Here is a 23,444-nt window from a genome sequence, read left to right on the forward strand (position 1 = left end):
TTCAACATAAGTGTTTTTTCGACAAGATCAAAGGCGCCGCAACGCCCATTCCAGCGAGACAGCGCAGCCAGACTCTGCATTTCATCAACAACACTATTAAAACAAGAGAAATTACTTTGTTCCAAGACTAATCAAATCGCTGACACTTTTGTGTCGCTACCTCCCGGGCTATCCGCTCGGGCTCCTGACTTCGGGGCTGGCACCCCACTCTAGAGGGGTTACGCCCATTAACATCTGCGTCGCACCTGTTTATCCTATGCTCGCAGGTGTTGCTCGTCGCTTCTGCGTTCCATCGCGCCAGGTGTTGCCGCGAACAAAAGGCTCATTGTGACTTGTTATTCGCATACCTGTCAACAGTTCTCGGAATACATATCTGCGCATATCTGCTTGATTGTTCCTTTCCGCTTATACACAGTGTCCCGATTCCCGTGATCATTGATTATCCTTTAATTAATTTTAAATATATTAATGTTGTTACCGTTGGAACGGGGACTCTGCGTGTACATGATGTCTCTATACGCTCGACGCTTGCAACAATTCTTTGTGACGCGGTCCGCTCACCTGGTTTATTCGCGGCTTACGAAGCTCGCTATTTTACTTCCGCGTGGTACCATAAAATACCATTTGTGGTGGCTCAGTTTCTTTTAATTGCCCTTGGCTCGATTATCTGTAATCGTGATAATTGCCCTTATCAATCATCTGTAATCGTGATATCCTCCCTATCAACCGACCAGGTACTCGGAACTCGCCGATACGGTAACCGGTTCTCCACGTACCGACCGTGGATCGCGATTTCGCCATTTATGCATCAGGTACGCTGACCCATGGTCCTATATCGTTTCTCGCTACGCCTACACCTCACCCGCATCGACGTCCCGCCGATCGTATCGCTGGCTGGTCGAGACCAGGGCCTCCAAACTCCCTGTACCAGCGTTAGTGGCGCCTCTTATCATATAATCCCCAACGTATGAACTAAATGGTGCGTTCAGCAGATAAAACAGATCAGTGGATATGTCATGTTATAAAGGTTATAAAACAGTCATAGTCACATTGACCGCTGAAAAGCGGCAGGAGCCAATAAATAAGCCAAAAAATAATAATAAGAAGAAGAAGGTTACGTAATTGGAAACACGGTGTGTGTATGCTGGTGTGTGTATGACGGTTGCCGTACTGTCCAGTACTGTCCATCGGATTGCCAAGTAGCTCATACTCGACGGCATCCCGATCCCCATTCCGAGGATATTGTATTTACCACAAAGTAAGTGTTTGATATTGATATATTTAGTTTGATATTGTATTTGGCGAGGGTCGCGATTGCAGCGAATATCTCCGTGGCGACGGGCTCGGAGAAACCTGTCGTACGTATTCAGTTTTACATGTTCCAGCAGGTGCGTTGTTACCGGTGCCATGCCGGTGGTGATAGCCGCGCCCAGATTCAGATTAAGACTCAAACCAGCACTGTTCAAGAGACTCACTGTATTTAGACTAGCTGTAGATATATACGTGGCAGTGCTTGTGGGAGTTTGAGCGTACGGGCTGCCTGAAGGATTGTAGTTGGCAACGGCATTTACATCCGCGTAACTGACATTAAGACAGGTTCCGCTTTGCGGGTCATCCGCCACTTTCGCTAAGATCCTATGTAACGCCCTATGATTATTTTCTTTCTCACCAATCACCGTTATACATCGCTCCTGAAGGAACAAGTCCTTGGCCTTCTGACTGATCAAATATACGTATATTTGTGTGGCAGCACATATTGAAAAAATGGTTAGAGCGTGCTGTGTCTCTACTTGCCATTCTGGGAAGAATGTACCATCTCATTTATTTCCCAAAAATATTGAACGTCGCAGATCATGGCTAGAAAGTTTACATATAGAGCCATTAGAAGAATCTGAAATGAAAAAGTTACGAGTGTGCTACAAGCATTTTCACGATAACGATTATAGTTGTTTTCCAACTAGACGAGTTTTAAAAAGTAAGGCGATTCCATCAATACTTATGCCATAAGTAGATGAAAACGTAATTACAAGTACAGCACATACAAGTACAGAAAATACACATACAGAAAATACAAGTATAGCAAATACAAGTACAGCAAATACTAGTACAGTGATTTCGTCGCAAGATGAATCTCAGAATAACGAAGGAATAGAAGACATTTGCAATGAACAATACAAACAACTGAAATCTCAATTACAAGAACAAAGACAGCTTGTTCTGCAAGGTCAGGAAGATCATAATGCATTTGTTGAACAACAACTGAAAAACCAGCAGCAAGACTTAATATTGCAGCAGCATGAAGAACAGATACAACAACAACAACAGTTATTAAAGCAGCAAGAACAAGAAATTGAACAGTTAAAGGATACAATTACTATGCACTTTCAACAAAGCCCAAAATCTTGTACAAAACCTGATCTTGAAGAAATCAGCAGACAAATTGACCCCAAGAGCTAAGAAATTATATGAAAGAACTGTCCAACTGAAAAAAGAGAGAAGATATCTAAAGAGACGTATTAAACAACTTTCATCAAAACCAATACGGCAATGTAAAATAAAGAAAGGCAGGGTTGATAAAACTGCAAGTGTACGACAGAAACTTGTAAATATGATCTTAAGAAACAGCAATGTATCACCACAGGTATAATTTTAAAGTCTAATAAGAATTCCACTAATGATCCAATCCTCTAATTATATATCCATTTCTTTCATCTTTTTGTTATACTTTTGCTATGCTTATTTGCTATTTTTTTGCTATTATTATATATGATTATTATTAATATATAATTACTATCATTATTATATATGATTACTATTATTAATTATTATCATTGAAATAATTATCATTGAATTTATATTAATAAAATCTATCAATATTATTTGTACAAATTATTATAAAAATTATTTGTAAATATTCTCTTTCTTATTTTTCTTTAATAGGGAAGACGTTATACATTGGAGGAAAAAATGTTCTGTATTGGAATTTATCGTAGATCTCGCTCTTCATATAACTTTTTCTCTAAGTACCTACTATGTCCTTCTGCAACTACTTTAGACGCCCAACATAGACAAATTCCTTTACATACCGGATGCAACTCTATCATTGTTAAATATCTCCAGTTAGTTGCAAAAGAAGTCCCAGATAAAGAATTATACTCTGTGTTAATTTGGGATGAAATGTCCATACAACCTGCCGTTTATTATGATACGAAAAAATACAAAATTATTGGCTTCGAAGATTGGGGCATGAAGCAGACGAGAAAATTTGCAGATCATGCAATAATGTTTTACGTAAGATGTCTTGCATCGGGTAATCATATGCCTATTGGATATGGATTTTGCCAAAGCACAACAAATACAATGCAGCTTGTAACGTGCATCAAAAAGTGGTTGACAATACTCATAAATTGTGGATTTAAACCAGTGGCAACCGTATGCGACCAAGGAGCCACGAATGTGGCAGCTATCAATGTACTAATTCAAGAAGCCAACCATTTACGACGCACAACACATAAGAATCCCAGTAAGTAGATCATATATATCTATAAATATATATCTATTAAACCTTATTAATTATGAATTCTTTTTATAATTATTTTTTTTCTATTTTATATTTAAAGTATTCTTGAGAGATATTTTTGTAGAAAATACGTTGTCGCATACCGACCGATTTCAAGCGGGCCGAGGGCAGCACCAAACGGCTGCTCGAGCCGATCGCGATCTACAACGTAATGACTACGCGACTAAATCCGGGCCAGGGCTTCCGGGTTCTTCTCGCTGTCTCGCGACGACTTTCGTGCCGCACTCACACTGTACTTGTTATATTGGTTATTAAAGTTTAGTAAGGTTAAACCGAGAGTGATTATTACACCAAAGCCTCAACCTACAAATACAACAGTGGCGACGAGGATTCGAGTGAACTAAATTCAGTGATTAACTTCTGTGAAACGTGCGAATAAATCCGGTGAAAAATACGCCACGTGTTCGCCGGTGCTCCGTTAACGAGCACGTATGTCGCTCTCGGACGACGAGAGTGAGCAGAAAAAACGCTTAGCAGCTTTCTCCACGAAAAGCGAAAGTGATAGTAAAGACGAAAAATCGATCGAAAAAAATTCAGTAGGTGAATTTTCGGGACTTTCCAGTCGACAAAATCTCGCCGGACGTGTTCAGACAGAAAATTTTCAGAACATGGCTACCATTGGAAAATTATCTGAATTCGACGCGAGTAAAGAGAATTGGACTAGTTACATAAAAAGATTTGAGTTCTTCACTGAGGCTAATAAAATAACTACAGACAGCGGAAAACGGTGCACTTTACTTACTAGGCGCGCGTACATATGGGACAATAAAAAATCTTATCGCGCCGGATTCGTCGAGTTCAGTGACGTACGAACTAATAATAGAAAAGTGTAACGCCCATTTTTGCCAAGGACAACAAAATCGGCCTAACATTGGAGCGGGCTATCGAGATCGGCGGCAGCATCGAGGGAACCGAGATTCTCCAAAAAATGCTTTAAAAAAGTGACTCTTCGAATGTAAAGAAAATGGATTCGAAAAATCGGAACAAATTGAAGAAAAAATCGGCAAGGGGTGAGGATAAGGATCAAAAGCCTTGTTTTCACTGCGGAAAGGGTAATCACGTTTCAGATAAATGTTTTTACAAGGATACTACTTGTAACTTTTGCAAAAAGACGGGGCATACCGAAAATGCTTGTTTGACCAAGAAAAAGGTAAATAAACAGACTAAAAAACCCGCAGCGACTCATCGAGTTGACCCAGGCTCCAATTCCGACGAGGTAACGGTGTATACGTTACAAAACAACAACGTTCACTCGACCGAATTGAAATACAAAATTCGGCTGAAATTAAATTCAGTTGCAGTAGAAATGGAGGGATGTTCGGACGGAAGTTACGTACGGTTCTAGACAAAATGAGACCGTCCGGAGAAGATGCAGAAGAGGTGAGTGACGAACCTTCGAGTCTGCCAACGATCCGTTCTCTGACACCCGGTGCTAGAGTGAGATTGAGGAATTATAGAGCGGCGGGTCCAAAATGGATAGTCGGAACTGTCGTGAAGAAACGCGGAAAGAGAAATTACATCGTCAAGGAAGTGGAGACTGGCCTCTTTCACAAGAGGGACATAGATCAGCTCGCTACGCTTCCCCGAGGTTCCGATCCAAACGAAAACAGCCGACAGAAGACTGTAACGATTCCTTTCTTCGATCCAGAGAACGTCGATAGCTTGGGGAAGAGAGGAAAAAAAGGAGAGGCGGACGAGCCTACCGCACGAGTCGACGAGGAAGCTGAAATTCCGGCGCAAGAAGACTTAGAAGCTCAAACTCAGCGGAAAAGGAGACTGAGGCGTACGTGTGTCGAAGGGAGCAAAAATCGATACCGTGCGAGCATTCTAGTAGGTAAGCTAGGCCGGTTCTAACCATGGAGCAATGAGGGGGGGGTGAGGGGCGGGGGGGACCGCGGGCGGGGAAACCGCGGGCGGGGGGGGGGGGAACCGCGGGCGAAGGAAACCGCGGGCGGGGGGGGACCGCGGGGGGGGGGGGGGGGGGAACCGCGTGTTTCGGGCGCCGCGGGGGAGGGGGAGGGGGAACCGCGTGTTTCGGGCACCGCGGGGGGGGAGGGGGGAACCGCGTGTTTCGGGCACCGCGGGGGAGGGGAAGGGGGAACAGCATGTTTCGGACGTCGCGGGGGAGGAGGAGGGGGGAACCGCGTTTTCCGGCGTCGCGGGGGAGGGGGTCCGCGTTTTCCGGCGGGGTGAGGGGGTCCGCGTTTTCCGGCGCCGCGGGGCGACCGCGTTGTCGCCACGCCGCGGGGCGAGGGGGGATCCACGTTTTCGCCGCGCCGCGGAGCGTTCGCGTTTTCGGGCGCCGCGGGGCGAGGGGACCCGCGTTCGCGTTTCGCCGCGCCGCGAAGTCCGCGTGACGTCACACGGCACGCTCGCGTTATCTCCCCCTCGTAGATGTTTCTTTCCCGTCCCCCCATTCGTCTTCTCGTTCGCGCGGTGTCTCGCGCCCCCGTCCCCCCGTTTGCGCGAGTCTTCTCGTTCGCGCGGTCTCTTTCCCTCGCGCGTTCTCGCTCGCGATCGCGTATCTTTTCTTCGCCAACGATATTTAATCGTTCAGATCTTCGCAATATTTAATTTTTAATATTACATTTAAGTAAACGATAAACGAAGACAGCTTTATGACAGGAAATGGGATGAACGGTAAATGAAAAGGAAAAAATTTTAACCATATTATATGCATTTATTTATCATGTAGCGCATTATACACAATAGTATCCAAAGCGTAGGCTAATAATTCGCAATCAATAATCGAATTTTTATCATAAACGTCACGCAAGATTGTAACTGCGTTACATTTATCAGTGATACAATTTTGACGTAAAATTGCGACGGAATAGATATCGCACTACGTCGACTCTCCTCTTATCCAATCTGCTACAGTTTCTCATCTGCGGTTCGCTGATTTTCACAATCTTTAATTCAGAATTACGTATCGGTTTGCAAAGTTTTGAATACTTGCTCATATCGGTGGGCTTTGATATACTGCTCTTAAGATGGCGAACCAATTGTTGTATAAACCGCACAATCATGCACACCAACCGACTCTCACTTCTAGTCCTCGACTACTGAGCGTACCTTCAAATTCATCCTACTACCTCTCACTATTATCACATCGTTTGTTTATCATATCTAATTTCATCTCAGTAGCCGTACGGATGCGCCTTCTGAGAAATCTGCGATGTGCAGTTTTGCACGTGTGCAATGAAGTCACCGCGAGACACGTATGTTCTCGAAAACGATATCGCGCCATTGACTTTCGGTAATTTGATCTGTAAAACTGCTATTGAACAGCTATCAAACAACTAAAACAGTTATCTGTATAACTGCGATCTGTATAACTGCTATTGAACCGCCATCAAACTTCTTTTAAACAGCTAAAGACAGCTATCAAACAGCTCTTGAACTGCTATGAAACAGCTAAAAACAGCTAAAAACAGCTAAAAACAGCTATCAAACAGCTGTCAAACAGCTCTTGAACCGCTATAAAACAGCTAAAAACAGCTAAAAACAGCTAAAAACAGCTATTGAACCGCCATCAAACTTCTTTTAAACAGCTAAAAACAGCTATCAAACAGCTCTTGAACCGCTATGAAACAGCTAAAAACAGCTAAAAACAGCTATCAAACAGCTATGAAACAACTAAAAACAGCTATCAAACAGCTAAAAACAGCTCTTGAACAGCTATCAAACAACTAAAAACAGCTAAAACAGCTATTGAACTGCTATGAAACAGCTAAAAACAGCTATCAAACAGCTATTGAACTGCTATGAAACAGCTAAAAACAGCTATTGAACTGCTATAAAACAGCTAAAAACAGCTAAAAACAGCTATCAAACAGCTATTAAATCGCTATGAAACAGCTAAAAACAGCTATAAAACAACTAAAACAGCTATCAGTATAACTGCGATCTGTATAACTGCTATTGAATCGCTATTGAACCGCTATGAAACAGCTAAAAAGAGCCATCAAACAACTAAAAACAACTAAAAACAGCTCTTGAACAGCTAAAACATCTATATTATACTACAAAGTATGTAGGAAAAAGAAATAAAACATTTATATATACATATATAGTTTATTTAAAAAAAATCATAATTTTTTCAGGTGTCGCGACCACCAGTTAAATATTTTTAATACATTTTGTAATGCGCAATTCTTAACATGTTTTTCGCATCTTACAGTATTAGTAACATCTAGATTATTTAAAGATTCGATATCTTCGTAATCTGCATCCAAAGTCTCAATTTTTAGATGTTTTCTCGCTTTATTCTCAAGCAGATCCACCAGCCATTCTCGTTTCTGGCATCCCTTGACGTACACAAGAGTCGACGTCTCGTCGCCCTCTCCAAGTACAGCCGATGTAATTAGATGTTTCGCCATGCTGTAGGGCACGTTTCCGTCCTCCCATCGTAGTCCATGGTGATTCGCAATCAACCAGGAAGCGCATGATCTGTCGGATTTCGTGAGGAGACTCCATGGCATGGGACATGTAAAAATGTAATGTGCCAAAACGGTCCCGTTTCTCAGAACCGCCACCTCTTTCACGACAAATTTCATCCCGACGGTGAATCCCTGCAGATCGACAAACGTCGGTACGATCATGACGAAACGACGGAGCAATCTGTATCTTATCGCGGTACATCAAGTGTATCTTATATCGCAATATCTGCTGATATTGCAATTTACATGAGTTTGCGCACTACATTAGACAGCGGGCAGTATTCGATTACACGATCATGCAAGATGAGACAATAGGCGGTAGTATTTGCAGGTACATTTTCTTTACAATCAAATTCTATTCGCACATCCACGGTGGCGCTCTTGACAGATTCGTTTTGTCGCGAGCAATCGATGACAACAAAAGGTCCTTCCATCAAGAATGTATACAAGCTGCAAAGCGTATCGAAGGAATCGTATCCGTAATAAGTTTTACGAAAACGCGCATACATATCGAAAAGGACGGCGTATCGATTTTTGCCAAAATCCAGATTCATGTCGTCGTACGGATAAAATTCGGAGTTTAGATAAAGTTTCACGTTGGTCAAATTACAGTCATCGAATACGCTAACATTTTGAGACATGATATTCTTGCGGCCGGTCTGCAGCGCAAAGATAACGTACCGCGGCTTCTCCAGCTGAGTCGCCGTTTTGACGGCCCACGAATGCTTGGTCGTGCTCTGCAACATGGGATACTCATACAGATCCCACGAACGGAAACTGACACTAAGATATCGCCCGCTTTCCAAGGCCCGTAACATAGAAAGCTTATTAACCTCGTTTTACGTAACGTGAGGCATTCGCCACTGTATTTTAAACAATTCGATTTCCGGCTCCGTCGCAGGATTTCCTACAATGCAATTGTTATCGCTACGCGCTCGTATCAAAATTAATTCGTGACGAGCGTTAACAACCACGCGTTTGTAATCTTCGCAAAAGCCCAGCAACAACTTGAGCGGTACGCAAAAGTTGAAGTATCCTTCCGGTATGCTCGATGTAACGTCCCAGCCAGCATTCCGCATGAGTTGAGAATCATTATACGATAGCGATACGTAGTTCTTGATGGTACTGGTTATGCCAACGTTTCTGTTGCGATCAATCCCCACACCGTTGAGCTCGTATCGAATTTCATCAAACATGAACGCCACGCAATTATTCGCAAGCGTTGTCACAGACTCGTCATTTTTTCTCTTTATTACCAATCGTCCTTCAACGTAGAGAAAGCTCTCGCACGGCAACGTGTATAAATCCTGCTGTTGTATGGGTATTCTTATCTCATCGTTATGTCGAAACGTTGTGTTGGCGTACGGATTGTACGTGTGTGTCTCAATCTTGACGACGCTATCGTCAAAGATCGGTTCACCTCCAATGTTTAAGATATTAGCCATTTCGTACGACGAAACCCAATGATTTCAAAAATTCAATGTTCGACGCAGTGAGTTTCTTCTTTGGCGATCGGATTGTCTTTTTGTTTCTCGTCTGTTGCACCTGCTCAGCTTCGTTCAGTACGAGCATCTCACGTTATCGCTGTCGTCTTCGTACATGCAGTCTAACGGTGATCTCTTCTCCGCGAAAATTAATCAATCGACCGTCCTGATCCACGACGCGAAGCGTCAAGTCCGAAATGCTCCGTACGATGATCGGAAGGTAAATGATCTGTGCCGGCGTTTCCGATATCTTATATCCTGGTGGCACGCTCGGTGAAAACTCGTGTATCGTGTGCACGTACTTGTCGTTGCTGTACGCACCCGCGGTCACGTTACACTCTATGCGAAGGATGTTTACGTTGATGATATTTAGCGGAACATCCGATTCGTGCCATTGTCGCGGCTCCAGCACGCGATTCGCTGAAAATCCCAGCAGCGATCCAATGTTGTTCGGTTTTGTGAAATTTATCCGATAAGCGCACTTGATTTACTCTTCATCGTATTGTTATTAGCATGAATAATAATCAATGGGTGCGGTTCATCTTCGTTTGTCGAGACATTATTGGATTGGTCCCATAAAAGAGAGCGTTTCAGATACATGTCTATATCACGCAGTTCGTACGATCCTTCGGGAATGGTAATCTCCTTGTCGTCATCGTCATAGTAGAATTTATTGTTCGACGAATTTACATTCGGTATCGTGTGATAGGTTTCAAAATCTGTTAGACCGAGCTCGTAATCGCCATCGCTCAAATCCACGGCGGGAAAGTAGCTTACCGCGAGGATGCTGCTCTTGCCGGTGAGCGTAAATGTCAGTGACATGTTTGAATGAATACTGAGATTAAACAGCGTAACGCCGGTCTTTAAATTGATTGTCAACCGACTGTAGAAAACGCAGACACAGTTGTCCGCAATTGCTCTGATCGTATCGCTGATAAGGTGTGCGATTGTACTCTATTACATTGTTCTCTAGATACTGCGTCAATTCTCTCGGTGGTCGAAGATTGCCAAAACTGTCGAAATATATGGCACGATCTCCCCTCTTCGCGTACGCCACCCAGTGAGTACCCGGTCCCTCAGTATTATCCAAATTCACGATACCGCTCTCGTTTCGACGTATACCGCCGATCGGTAACGAGTCGCGCATGAAAATACCTCTAAAATATGGAATGCGCATACGTTTTGCCAATTGTTGCAGTTGTACATTGGTAGTTACACCCTTGGGGATTTTTAGCGTCTCTTCGACGTTTTTTTTTTCTCGAGACTCCCTGTCCGCGTTTGTACGGAGCGAGATAAAGTCCGTGACCTTCCATGGCGCGATTGTGACGTTGCATCTCTTCCAGCTGACGTCGCGCGGCTTTGTTATCATTCACGGCCTTTGCGACTCCCGCCGCTCCGCCGACCAACGAGCCAAGAACCCCTAATAACGGCAGGATCGGTAGGATACCGCCGCGTTTCGCTATCGGAAGTATTCGCTTGGTCTTCTTCTTTTTCTTCGTTTTCAAACCCATACCGAGTTTCGTTTTAGCCTTCATGGCCGCCCAGACGGCTGTAGCCGCAGCTCTCTCTCCGAGAGTCGAATCGTTCGCGGTGACACGTTTTCGCGCTTCCGCGGCGAGTATATTGTCTGCCACGTGTCGTTCTGCGAGATCGTTGCTACGCGAGTAGGCTATGTCGTGCTCGCGACACGCCGCGTCCAATGGATTAATACCCCGATCACCTCTTGCCAATCGTGTTTCTAAACGAGTTCCCGGTCCGCAAAATTGATAGCCGGGGATATGTAATTCAATCGGAAGCGCGTTTATCGCGCGATTCAGCAGACCTCGACCTATCTTCGGCGGCATTCGCCGCAGTTTTTTATCAACGGCGGCGGACCGTCGATGTGCGTTTGCTGACACGGCAAATTATAATGTATTAAACAGCGCCGATATTGCTGAACCTCCGAATCTGCCTTGATATGTTCGGGAAGCTTATCCCACAAATAATCTATGTGATTATAAAACTGTCGCAGTAGAATGACCTTTGGTATATATTTTAACTGCTCGGCGGTTAAATCGTAAATATCGCTGTTATCCGACACGAGCAAAAACATTTTAAAGACTGAGCATCTCAGCTCTACGCGTCTCTATAAATAGGCCAGTTTTCTCGATATTGTTATTCATTCGTTGTGGAGGGGAGGTAAAATGCGGTTCGTACGACAATCGCGGACGATCAAAGTGAATAACTTTGACGATAGGATGCCGTTAACGAAAGAGGTACGCAAACATGGAGGCATGCTACCGATTTCTATACGCGGTATCATCTGCGGTCCGTCGAATTGCGGCAAAACAAACGTCTTGATAAGCTTGCTGGAAAGTCCGCACGGTGTACGTTTCGAGAACGTGTATGTATACTCGAAATCGTTGCAACAACCGAAATATCGATATTTGGAGAATATACTAACACCGATAGAAGAGATTGGCTACTTTACGTTCTCGAATAACAGTGACGTCATTCCGCCGAGCGAGGCGCTCCCGAATTCTATTTTTATCTTTGATGACGTGGCGTGCGACAAGCAGGATACGATAAGAGAATACTTTGCAATGGGTCGGCACGCGGACGTTGACTCTTTCTATCTTTGTCAGACGTATGCGAAGATACCGAAGCATCTTATACGCGACAACGCGAATTTATTGATTCTGTTTAAACAGGATGGTACCAATCTGAAACACATATACAACGATCACGTAAACACAGATATGTCTTACGATGATTTCAGTAAATTGTGTCATACGTGTTGGCAACAAAAGTACGGATTCGTGGTGATAGACAAGGACAGCGCGATTTCGAATGGTCGATACAGAAAAGGATTTAACGACTTTGCGATACCGAAACGTGGTTAGTTGTTGTCGACGCGTCGATTGAACAACGTTAGCGCAACATGGACAGCAGCGAGGAGATTAGAGAGCGCGAGAGGATAGCAAATCAAATTGCGAAAACGAGCAATTCGATTCGCAAAAAATATCACGCCTTGAAAACTGGTAAAGTGGAGGAAGATATCGCGTTGGAGAGACACTTTAAGCCCATCATCGAGCCTCTAAGGCAGATTGCCGAAAACACCGTTGCTGGCAAAGAATCTGACGTGTCAAAGATTGAGAATGAAACGGCGTGGGAAGACGAAGAGCCGAAGCTCAAACGACAACGACCAAACGCCTCGTTTAACGACTCTGTAATGGCTTCAACTCCGGTTACGTTGAAACGATCGATAAATGTGCCATCTAATTTGAGCGAAATAACAAAAATTTTTAAACCGCGTAAACTGAAACGATCGAAAGGTCCATTGAATGAACCACCGATAACCTCTGCACCTTCCGTACAACCCACAGTGCTCGCAAACGAAGATGTTTTCGAAACCACGAATGACCCACTCGTGACGTCCGTTCGACAGCAGTTGCAAACACCTGAGGGTCAAGAAACGTTGCGAGATGAATTGGGTCCATTGAGCCAAAAGTACGTCGGGGCAGTTCTGAGCGGCGATGAAGAAAGCGGTATAGACTACGTGTACGGTGTTAAATTCACCAACGATGGAATGATGCTCGGTAATAAACGTTTTCAAGTGGACAACGCGGACAAGATAATTATCGACGGCGTACCATATATCGGCACACCTGGTCTTTATGAGTTGATCTTTAAGAAATATCCCGATGACGATATCTACACGGAGGACGATATGCAAACGTACAAGAGCATTCTGTTGATGACGAGTGTTCATAAACACAAACACAATGCGCATGCTCGATTACTGGGCAACAGGGGATACAAGTATAAATATGTAATCGCACCGTTGATTTCGGGTAAAAAAGCTGGAAAAGGTATACCGCGTGCCATGACAGGCAACAAGATCGACCATATAATTGCATCGTCGATTTCGGGTAAAAAAGCTGGAAAAGGTATACCGCGTGCCATGACATTAAACGACAACAAGATCGATTATGTTCATTGGGACGATCCCAACGAGCTTGTAGATCGTCTCAGATTGCTCGAAGCTTCGCGCCTAGCGGGTCACACCGGTCACGATAACGAAATCCTGTCGATTATCGGATAACTTCGCGAGGCTGGACTTATTATAAATTAAGTGGCGCGACAGCGAGTCATTCAATCAACATCGAAATGCCGATCAACAAGTTTGGTATATCGCTCGGAAGAGGCGGTGCGGAACCGTACTATCAATGGAGAGGATTAATCAGAAATTACGTGCGCGATAACGCTCTTTGCATGGTCGCCACCGACTTTGACGCGAAATCGCGCAAGATTCGACGGATAGCGCCGCCTGTAGATGATGGCGATGCAGCCAATAAACGTTACGTGCAGCAGAGCGTGCAAATTTTGAAAGATCAACAGGATGAAATGGAGAGAAAGATGGTCGCATTCCAGAATAACGTGCAAATTACCCTAAACGAACTTCAAAAGATGATTCATGATGTAATTGCGAATCATCGCGAATAGATAAGAACGTACATCTGATATCTGCGTCAGTTGCACGTCATCGTCATGGCTGGTAAGAAGCAATCAACTGAGAAACGGAGGCTTGTGGAAGAATTACACGCTCCTGCGAGAAGAAATTTTTCTCGAAGACGCGTCATAGTGCGCGGATACGATGATCTGTGGCAGGCGGATGTGGTCGAGATGCGCCCATACACGCGATTTAACAGAGGCTACCACTACATACTCACCGTTATCGACGTGCTGAGCAAGCACGCATGGGCCGTACCGCTCAAGGCCAAGAGCGGACCCGAGGTTACTGCGGCGATCGCGAAAATAATTCGAGACGGCGGAAGATGCCCGAAAAATCTGCAGACTGACAAGGGAAAAGAATTTTACAACGCAAACGTGCAGAAACTCTTGAAAAAACATAATATCAATCACTATTCGACATATTCCGTAATGAAGGCATCGGTCGTCGAACGATTCAATCGCACGCTCAAGAACGACATGTGGAAAATGTTTACGCGCAATGGAAATTACAAATGGATCGACTCGCTGCCAGGTCTCGTATCGGATTACAACGCGCGAAAGCATCGAACTATCGGCATGCGACCCATCGATGTTACCCCCGCGATCGCCGCCAAGCTCCTAACAACGGTGTACAGCCACGTAAAGATCGCTGCTCCCGCGCGATTCAAAGTGGGCGATTCGGTACGCGTGAGTAAATTCAAGACAATCTTCGAAAAAGGATACACGCCAAATTGGACCACGGAGGTGTTTAGAATCGTCAAAGTGCAGAAAACTAATCCTGTGACGTATCTGTTGGAAGATTCCTGCGGAAAACCCGTCGCCGGCGGCTTCTACGAATACGAGTTACATCGCGTTGCTAATCCCGACGTGTATCTCGTTGAAAAAGTTTTGCGCAAAAGAGGGGATGAGGTTTATGTAAAGTGGTTAGGATTTGATAATTCACACAATTCATGGATACACAAGAATAATGTATTGTAAAAATTTATTACAGTATAAAAATATACATATATACATATGAGTCATTTATTTTCCTAAATATCTAAATGTAATTACAATATATTTACAGCGGTGTTTACAATATATTTACAATAGTATTTACAATATATTTACAATGGTATTTTATAATGTCCCCATGGCAGCGTTTCGGTAGAACCGGGTATAATGTACCGCTTATTATCGTACGGACTTAGAGCTATTTTTGTTTCAGACACGGTGTATACCTCGTGTTTTTTGGATCTTATGCAGGTTTGCTGTCGCGTCATTTCAATTTCGTCGCGCAGACACCGCGTGTAATCGTCGAACGTTATCGACCTGGCTACGACGTTACTCTTAACACCTTTAGCCTTTTTCGTATCTTTCTTACCGTCCACTCGCAAGGCGTACATCTTTGCTCTAAGCCCGACGAATTCGGTCATTATCGCACCGTTATTTTCGTCTTTCATTAAGCCCGGAACTTTTTTATTGACGAGTGGGATACCATACGTATTATCAATCGCGTAATCGCTAGTGTCAAATCTATGAATGTGGCGCTTCATGATATCATACACATCGTCGCACTCGATGTGATAAATGAGACTGTCAGTATCGGTGTACGTGACTTTACACTTGTCGCGATACAACGGTAACATGTACTCGTGATGAAATTCGTACAAACATGTCTTGGATATATCGAGGATGCACATACCCACATAGATTGGTTTGTCGAACTTCACCTCGAGTTTTCGCATTTCTATTGCTACTAAATTCTCCGAAAAGACGCTTCGGCTATGAAAATTTGGTTTCGCAATCATAGCCTCCGCGCCGTACCTACCCTCCCAATGAGTCACGAGTCGCACGTCAACGTGATTGCGCACATTCTCCATGGTTTTGCCAAACACGGCATTGTTCATCAATTTGTATAAATTTTTCTCGAAATCATTGTTGGCCAACGTTCTAAATTTCGTATTGAGGTCTATATAATCGCGACGACATGGAGATTGCGCGAATTTCAGTATACGGTGAATTTTTGATATACGGAGACCGTGACGAGTACACTGCTGCAGGTTGCGATAATGTATTACATAACGTTTCTTATCGTATAATGTTGCGAGGAGCTTGTCCTGCTGCTTGCCGGGTGGTTTATCGCGCGTCGGACAGAACGGTAGGTCAGTGTGCGCGTCGTGAAGATGTTGCGGATACTCCAAGTCGACTTCGAGAATGTAGCCTATCGAGGAATCCAACGCGACATCCATAACATTAAAATCGGTTACGTCGTCGACCCATTTAAAATCTGCGTATGGCAATGGTTGACTCATTGCCCAGCCGTATAAGTTATTTACATCAAAATACATGAGGTACGACGACGGTTTCGATGGATCGTACGACTGCATGTACTTGTTGTTGGCCAGCGCGTATCTGTTTGAACATTGACTCAAACCGCCGCGTATACCGCGTTCGATAAACATGACCATGTCAATGTCGGTGAGCAATTCGAAATTGATGTGTGTATGCTTCAACATAGCATCCCACGTAAAACCCGGTAGAGTATAATAATACGCCGGATCGAGTCCATAACTCGCGACGCAACTATCGCGAAAATTTTCAAAGATATCGGCCAACAGCAAGACATCGGTCTTGAGATATAAATCGCTGTAATCACCGAGCGTTCGAATGGAGAACCGCTGCCAGACGTCGACGGCGTGCGCGTAATCGCTCTCGGATACGGTGTCACCTGTCAATGAACTGTAAAACGAGTCGCGCGGTGGTAAACACAAGTCCTCCAATTTTTCGATGCAGTCAATGTATTCATATGGAAATACGCCTTTTTGTGTCAGCAAATTAAAATTTTCTGCGGATAATTCACAAAATTCGCGTTGCAATATTCGCAGTTTATCTTTGCTGAGATAAGATGCCAATTTGTCGAGACTAGCGGTGAGAAACTAGTACGAATCGATAAATCGCAATTTGACGCACGTTTTCTTATCTTTATCTTCGGTGCTTTGAACGTTTTTTGTAAACGAAATATATTTTTCTTTTGTGATCGGGAGTAAATCTACATGTCCTTCGTATGCTGTTGCTATTTCAGTTATAATAAAATGTGCATCGTATCCCGATAAATTATGAAACACTATGGGAATGCAATGCGAATCTTTATAATTTAAGTTACAATTCGAATGCGCGGGACCTCTGTATCGACCGGTCAGGTGACAATGGTCGCGTACTCGCACGTCGTCTGGCTCGAACAGTTCTTCGCACACGTGACAGTGCGTTGCGCTGTTAAACTTTTCCCACTCGTCTCGCGTGAAATCTGCCATGGGTACATTAGTGGACAAAATGGTCTTTACGTCGTGAGCTAAACGTCTTAGCTCCTCGGCGAACCACGCGACGCAATCCTTATCGCGACGAAACCGATACATAGATAACGACTCGTCGTACGAGCAACGCACGTAGTACCCTATGCTAAACACGCGATGATGTTGATATGTGTACCTGGACGTTTCCGGATCCGTTTCCATCTTCTCCAGGGTACACTCCAGGTCGGCGTTTACGACAAACGGAACTCGTTCCTTCCTGTTGTGATTTTTAAAGGCCAACCACTTGTTGTTATCGCTCGGTAACTTGATCGCGCAGTCATTCATCTCCTGACAGTCGACGGTGTGGGCAGCCAATTTCTCGTTGGAGCTGAAGTAGTGCAAACATCTGCAAAAAAATAAACGCAAATATTATAAATATTTTTTATACACAAAATATTCTATATATTATTAAAAAAACTATAGTTCGGTACTTACCAATCGCAAAAGTATTTCCTGTGCTCTTTTTTACTGATTTGCGAGCTCACGAGGCGGGACAGGTTCTTGATCCACGCAAAATGTCCCACGTGGTCGTTATGCACGTACAGCAGATTTACGTGTCTGTCCATCTTTCGGTCAGTAACACGTATTGGTAGGATTGCAAGTTCCTTGTTTTTTTTCTCGATGCTGTACACGTTGATGGAGATGTTGTTGTGATTTTCAAATTTTTTAATTTGATCCAACGTCATTGGAAACTCAATGTCCGTAAGATCTAACACCGACGTGTAATGTGGATACGACGATTCCAGATCTGCGTGTCTCTCGGCTGGATGTAGAGCAGCCGTCACTGACCATGCGAAACATGCATTGTCCATCGATCGCACGTTTATCACCGCCTTCTTCTTTTTAATTTCTTGCGGTATTTCCACAAAACACCCCGCGTGCAATGGATTGTATTTGTTCACGTTTACCATTAAATTGAGTATACGCGACAACGCCCATCCGCTATCACGTTCCTGGAATTCCTCCAGCTTTGCTAAGGTAGGCTCGATGACGTGTTGCTTGTACCACTCGTGCAGATTGGACTCACGAAAGATTTCATAGTTTCTCGTTACGATACTTTTATTCGCGCGTTTGTCACCCGAAACAAATTCACCATTAAACACTGTGTTAATTTTTACATTGTCATGTCGTTGCATGACGTTCTGCACACGATCGAGTACAATTTCTCCCGCATCTTTGAGAAATTGACGAGGGTCGATGTGTTTGGAATTTATCACCGCACCAGTCAATATACGGCTTTCAAAAGCCGTATCTATCTCGCGCCATCTGAGTCCTGTCGCACTCGCACTGTATCCAGCACCCACATGTACGAAACGTTGACGTACCGAGTCTTTCAAACCTTCGAGTCTTGCGATACAAGCGACCAATGACTGTTTGAGACCGATCGATGACTGATCGATTGATAATCGTGGTCGTTTAATTCGGCTTTGTTCTTCCAACGATTCGATAAACTCGTCACATCGTTGCTCCCACGCGGCAAAGTCTTCCCTCGAATTTAACAGGGTGGATTGCTCCAACAACGCCTGCTCCATGTTATTACACGATCCTCTTGCTAACGCCATTTGTTACACTCACGACTTCCAGTTCTCGACTATTGAGCGTATCCCCTAGATTCGTCATTTTATATTCTACTAATGATGCATCGTTTGCTTATCATATCTAATTTCATCTCAGCAGCCATACATCGGCGCTATTTGCAAAATTTGCAGTTTTGCACGTGTTCGATGAAATCATTGCGAGACACGTACGTTCACGAAAACGCGCCATTGACTTTTGGTGATTTGATCTGTATCAATGCAGCGGCCGTACATCGGCGCTATTTGCAGTTTTGCACGTGTTCGATGAAATCATCGCAAGACATGTCGCGACATGTTCTTCAAAACAATAACGCTCCATTGAATTATGCGAAATTGCAAATTTTGCAGTTTTGCACGTGTTCGATGAAATCATCGCGAGACATGTCGCGACATGTTCTTCAAAACAATAACGCTCCATTGAATTATGCGAAATTGCAAATTTTGCAGTTTTTGCACGTGTTCGATAAAATCATCGCGAGACACGTCGCGACATGTTCTTGAAAACAATAACGCTCCATTGACTTATGCGAAATTGCAAAATTTGCAGTTTTGCACGTGTTCGATGAAATCATCGCGAGACACGTATGCTCTTGAAAAGAAATCATATTTGATGCCCGATGAGGTGATCTCATCACGAATGTTCTTGACAAAGATATCACATTTAACGTATATGTGGATTGTGGTGGCGGTCACCATGCAGCAGCCGTGCATTGGCGCTATTTTTTGCAAGATTTGCAGTTTTGGGTATGTATAAATGGTCTACGAGAATTCTAGAGCGCAGTCGAGAGTTCGATACGGTTCGAGTACGTCGCAAACAGCCTCCAGATACGATGAACACTCACGGTGCGAACTACTACGTTCCGATTCAGGACGAAACGTGCGAGAAACAGCACAATGAGTAAGTACCGCTAATTTTCATATATACTTGTACAAAAAAACTTTTATAAACATATAATTGTATTTTTTCAGTTTTGATAAACCCCGCTACACGCCACGTATTTTGGGAAGAAGATTTGCCTTGACATCAACAGCGTATAAATTTTTGGATGTTGGAATCAACGCGGGACCTATGTCCTCTGTGGATATACTTATTGGCGATAACCGAGGCAATCGGATAATTCTGCTACATGCAACGTGGATGACATTCATCGAAAAACGTGCAGATATACAACGCATCGTGCAGTCATCGGCACCATCATCGCTAACGTTTCGAGATCTGGAGCTTGTTAAAATACGTGACGCAGATATTGTAAAATTGACGTCGTGCGGCACCAGCTTGTACATGAAACCGTCAACTGTACTCTTCCTGTTCGAACTAGAACATTGTGTCGAGAATGTGTATTTTCAACTATGTCAAAATGTTCACGGCGTAAGTGAAAAATTCAAACAGTTTGTAACAATTTTACGTCAAAATTGTATCACTGATAAATGTAACGCAGTTACAATCTTGCGTGACGTTTATGATAAAAATTCGATTATTGATTGCGAATTATTAGCCTACGCTTTGGATACTATTGTGTATAATGCGCTACATGATAAATAAATGCATACAATATGGTTAAAAAGTTTTTCCTTTTCATTTACCGTTCATCCCATTTCCTGTCATAAAGCTGTCTTCGTTTATCGTTTACTTAAATGTAATATTAAAAATTAAATATTGCGAAGATCTGAACGATTAAATATCGTTGGCGAAGAAAAGATACGCGATCGCGAGCGAGAACGCGCGAGGGAAAGAGACCGCGCGAACGAGAAGACTCGCGCAAACGGGGGGGGGACGGGGGCGCGAGACACCGCGCGAACGAGAAGACGAATGGGGGGACGGGAAAGAAACATCTACAAGGGGGAGATAACGCGAGCGTGCCGTGTGACGTCACGCGGACTTCGCGGCGCGGCGAAACGCGAACGCGGGTACCCTCGCCCCGCGGCGCCGGAAAACGCGGACCTTCTCACCCCGCCGGAAAACGCGGACCCCCTCCCCCGCGACGCCGGAAAACGCGGTTCCCCCCTCCTCCTCCCCCGCGACGTCCGAAACATGCTGTTCCCCCTTCCCCTCCCCCGCGGTGCCCGAAACACGCGGTTCCCCCCTTCCCCCCCCGCGGTGCCCGAAACACGCGGTTCCCCCCTCCCCCTCCCCCGCGGCGCCGAAACACGCGGTTCCCTCCCCTCCCCCTCTCCGCGGTCCCCCCCGCCCGCGGTTCCCCCCGCCCGCGGTCCCCCCCCCGCCCGCGGCCCCCCCCCCGCCCCTCACCCCCCCTCATTGCTTCATGGTTAGAACCGGCCTAGCTTACCTACTCATTCTTGAGGCAAGTTTCCACGAGGGGTTGCCATAACAAACCTCGGAAAACAAAAAATGCCCATACCTGATGAGCCGTAAAGTCGATGTGCCAGGTATTGAAGAAGGGCGAAGAAGATGGTCAAGGTCAACGTCTACGGGGGAGAGATGTCGCATACCGACCGAGAGCAAGCGGGCCGAGGGCAGCACCAAACGGCTGCTTGACCAGATCGCGATCTACGACGTAATGAGTACGCGACTGAATCCGGGCCAGGGCTTCCGGGTTCTCCTCGCTGTCTCGCAACGACTTTCGTGCCGCACTCACACTGTACTTGTTATATCGGTTATTAAAGTTTAGTAAGGTTAAACCGGGAGTGATTATTACACCAAAGCCTCAACCTACAAATACAACATACGTTTTTCGTTGAAATACAAGAAGTTATCCCGTTTTATGATTACGTACATTTGCAAAAAGGGGTACGTAATAATTTATTAACGAAGAATTTAATTATTAATAAAAATGTAACAAAGGGGAATGAGAGAGAGAGAGAGAGAGAGAGAGAAATTTGCATCGTGGGACGATATTGTTACTATATATGAAATGGACAAATATTCATTTTTGAGGCAGCGACAGATGCCAAAACTTTGTAATAAACATTTTCTTGCACATGATACCGAAAATAAAAGTAAAATATGCTACACAAGTGTTTAGTCACACAGTAGCAAATTTTATCCATGTAGTATTGACTTTTAGTCAAGGTAAAATATATTACTTATCGATAATAATATAATATTTAAATATTGAAAGTAAATATTACATGTTGGATATATAATACTCAAATATCGGATTTTATTACAGGTATTAGGCATACAAAAAAAAGTAAAATGCATTTATCACAAAATGCTACCGCTACATCCAAAACGATATTATTCTTTGATGAGCTCTTTGATTCGTTTAATGGGAAACGAGGACAAGGACTTACTAGTATTATAAGTAATACGAGTGATCATATAAATTATTGGAAAGAAGCATACAATAAACTTCGCCAAATGGAATTTGTCGAAAATAAGACTCATCAAGTTATCCGAAGAAATTTACCAAAATGTATAGTAAATTGGATGTGGACTATCCAAAGCGCAAAATATTTATGGGATGTGCTTCAAACATCTGGATTTTCCTCATGTAATTTAAAGCATATTAATCGAGATGTGGTAGAAAATTTCTTCAGCCAGATTAGAGATAACGGGCATAGAAATGTTAATCCGACACCCTTCCAATTTTCTGCCGCGTTTAAAACACTTGTTAGCACAAATTTGACATCTAATTATTGTATATCATCAAATTGTGAAGAAAGTAACGAAGGCACATCGTTAGCACTGTTAAAACTATGTTATGCGAACAAAATTGCGATACAATCAAACACAGAGCAAAATGATAGTGATATTGAATGCGCTCAAGCAGCTATACCAGATGTCATCAATAAAAATATGTTTGTGGATGCACAAAAGATAATATTAATCATGGAGAAAGAGAAACCTGTAATGGAATGTGAAGAATGCTTCAAGATCATAAAACATAACTGTATCTTGGAAAGTGTTTAACATGCATTAGATCTTGCAGAATTACAGTTTCCTCAGTTTTGTCACGAGGTACAAGTAAAAATTGAAACATATGCTAAGTATTGAAGCATTTTCGACGCCGATGATGCATTGTCCCATTGTACGAAGTATTATCATTGAATTAACTGCAAGACGACACTGTTTAAAATAATAGATACAATATGATCAGACTACATTGTATTACATTCAATTTCAATGTAAATGAATAAAAACCTTATTAATTTACATTAAAACTGAATGTAATATAATGTAATCTGATCATATTGTATCTATTATTTTAAACAGGGAATTTATTTTACAATGGTGTAAGTTTATCAACAACATATTAACGGGAAAAATAGAAGAAGGATGCGATAAAAATTTTGTTTATAATCAAGCTAGAAGGATGTATTTGAAATATAGAAAAAAGAAATAAGTCTAGCTCATCTAAATTAGGTAATGAAATTATATAATGATAATTTTATAATTATATATTGTATTATTACATTTTATTATTATATAATTAAATTCATATTCTAGGATTCTGTAATGAACGGCGAGTATATCACAGCGTGCAACGATGACGATGCTGTCAATATTTTAAGGAAAACCGATGATACAGCGGTTATAATGGTCAAGCGTTATCAAGCAGCCGAGTCATTTC

At 43.4% G+C, this 23,444-nt stretch overlaps 3 protein-coding genes, 1 long non-coding RNA gene and 1 pseudogene across 4 annotated transcripts in view; 3 read left to right on the forward strand and 2 right to left on the reverse strand.

Moving 5' to 3' along the window:
• LOC139823859 (uncharacterized) overlaps window positions 1–23,444 on the forward strand; it is a 315,960-nt gene that overhangs the window by 9,830 nt on the left and 282,686 nt on the right. The gene's annotated exons all lie outside the window — the stretch shown is intronic.
• LOC139823868 (uncharacterized) lies at window positions 1,897–22,783 on the forward strand (annotated as a pseudogene).
• LOC139823875 (uncharacterized) lies at window positions 15,037–16,764 on the reverse strand. The gene has a single exon (XM_071796355.1). The coding sequence runs from the start codon at window positions 16,496–16,498 to the stop codon at window positions 15,107–15,109; it is 1,392 nt and encodes a 463-aa protein (XP_071652456.1). The 5' UTR covers window positions 16,499–16,764; the 3' UTR covers window positions 15,037–15,106.
• LOC139823879 (uncharacterized) lies at window positions 17,495–18,864 on the reverse strand. The gene has a single exon (XM_071796358.1). The coding sequence runs from the start codon at window positions 18,862–18,864 to the stop codon at window positions 17,764–17,766; it is 1,101 nt and encodes a 366-aa protein (XP_071652459.1). The 3' UTR covers window positions 17,495–17,763.
• LOC139823876 (uncharacterized) lies at window positions 18,881–20,629 on the forward strand. Its single transcript, XM_071796356.1, has 2 exons — window positions 18,881–19,807; window positions 19,879–20,629. Exons 1-2 carry the CDS (start codon window positions 19,656–19,658, stop codon window positions 20,450–20,452), a joined length of 726 nt encoding a protein of 241 aa, XP_071652457.1. The 5' UTR covers window positions 18,881–19,655; the 3' UTR covers window positions 20,453–20,629.

Source organism: Temnothorax longispinosus, unplaced genomic scaffold (assembly GCF_030848805.1).
Source record: "Temnothorax longispinosus isolate EJ_2023e unplaced genomic scaffold, Tlon_JGU_v1 HiC_scaffold_20, whole genome shotgun sequence".
NCBI classification, from domain to species: domain Eukaryota; kingdom Metazoa; phylum Arthropoda; class Insecta; order Hymenoptera; family Formicidae; genus Temnothorax; species Temnothorax longispinosus.

Coding starts and splice junctions, on each gene's coding strand:
- LOC139823875 (XM_071796355.1), bottom strand. CDS start 16,498: ATGTTGAAGCATACACACATCAATTTCGAATTGCTCACCGACATTGAC.
- LOC139823879 (XM_071796358.1), bottom strand. CDS start 18,864: ATGGAGCAGGCGTTGTTGGAGCAATCCACCCTGTTAAATTCGAGGGAA.
- LOC139823876 (XM_071796356.1), top strand. CDS start 19,656: ATGTATAAATGGTCTACGAGAATTCTAGAGCGCAGTCGAGAGTTCGAT. Junction 19,808..19,878: donor TGCGAGAAACAGCACAATGA/GTAAGTACCGCT, acceptor GTATTTTTTCAG/TTTTGATAAACCCCGCTACA.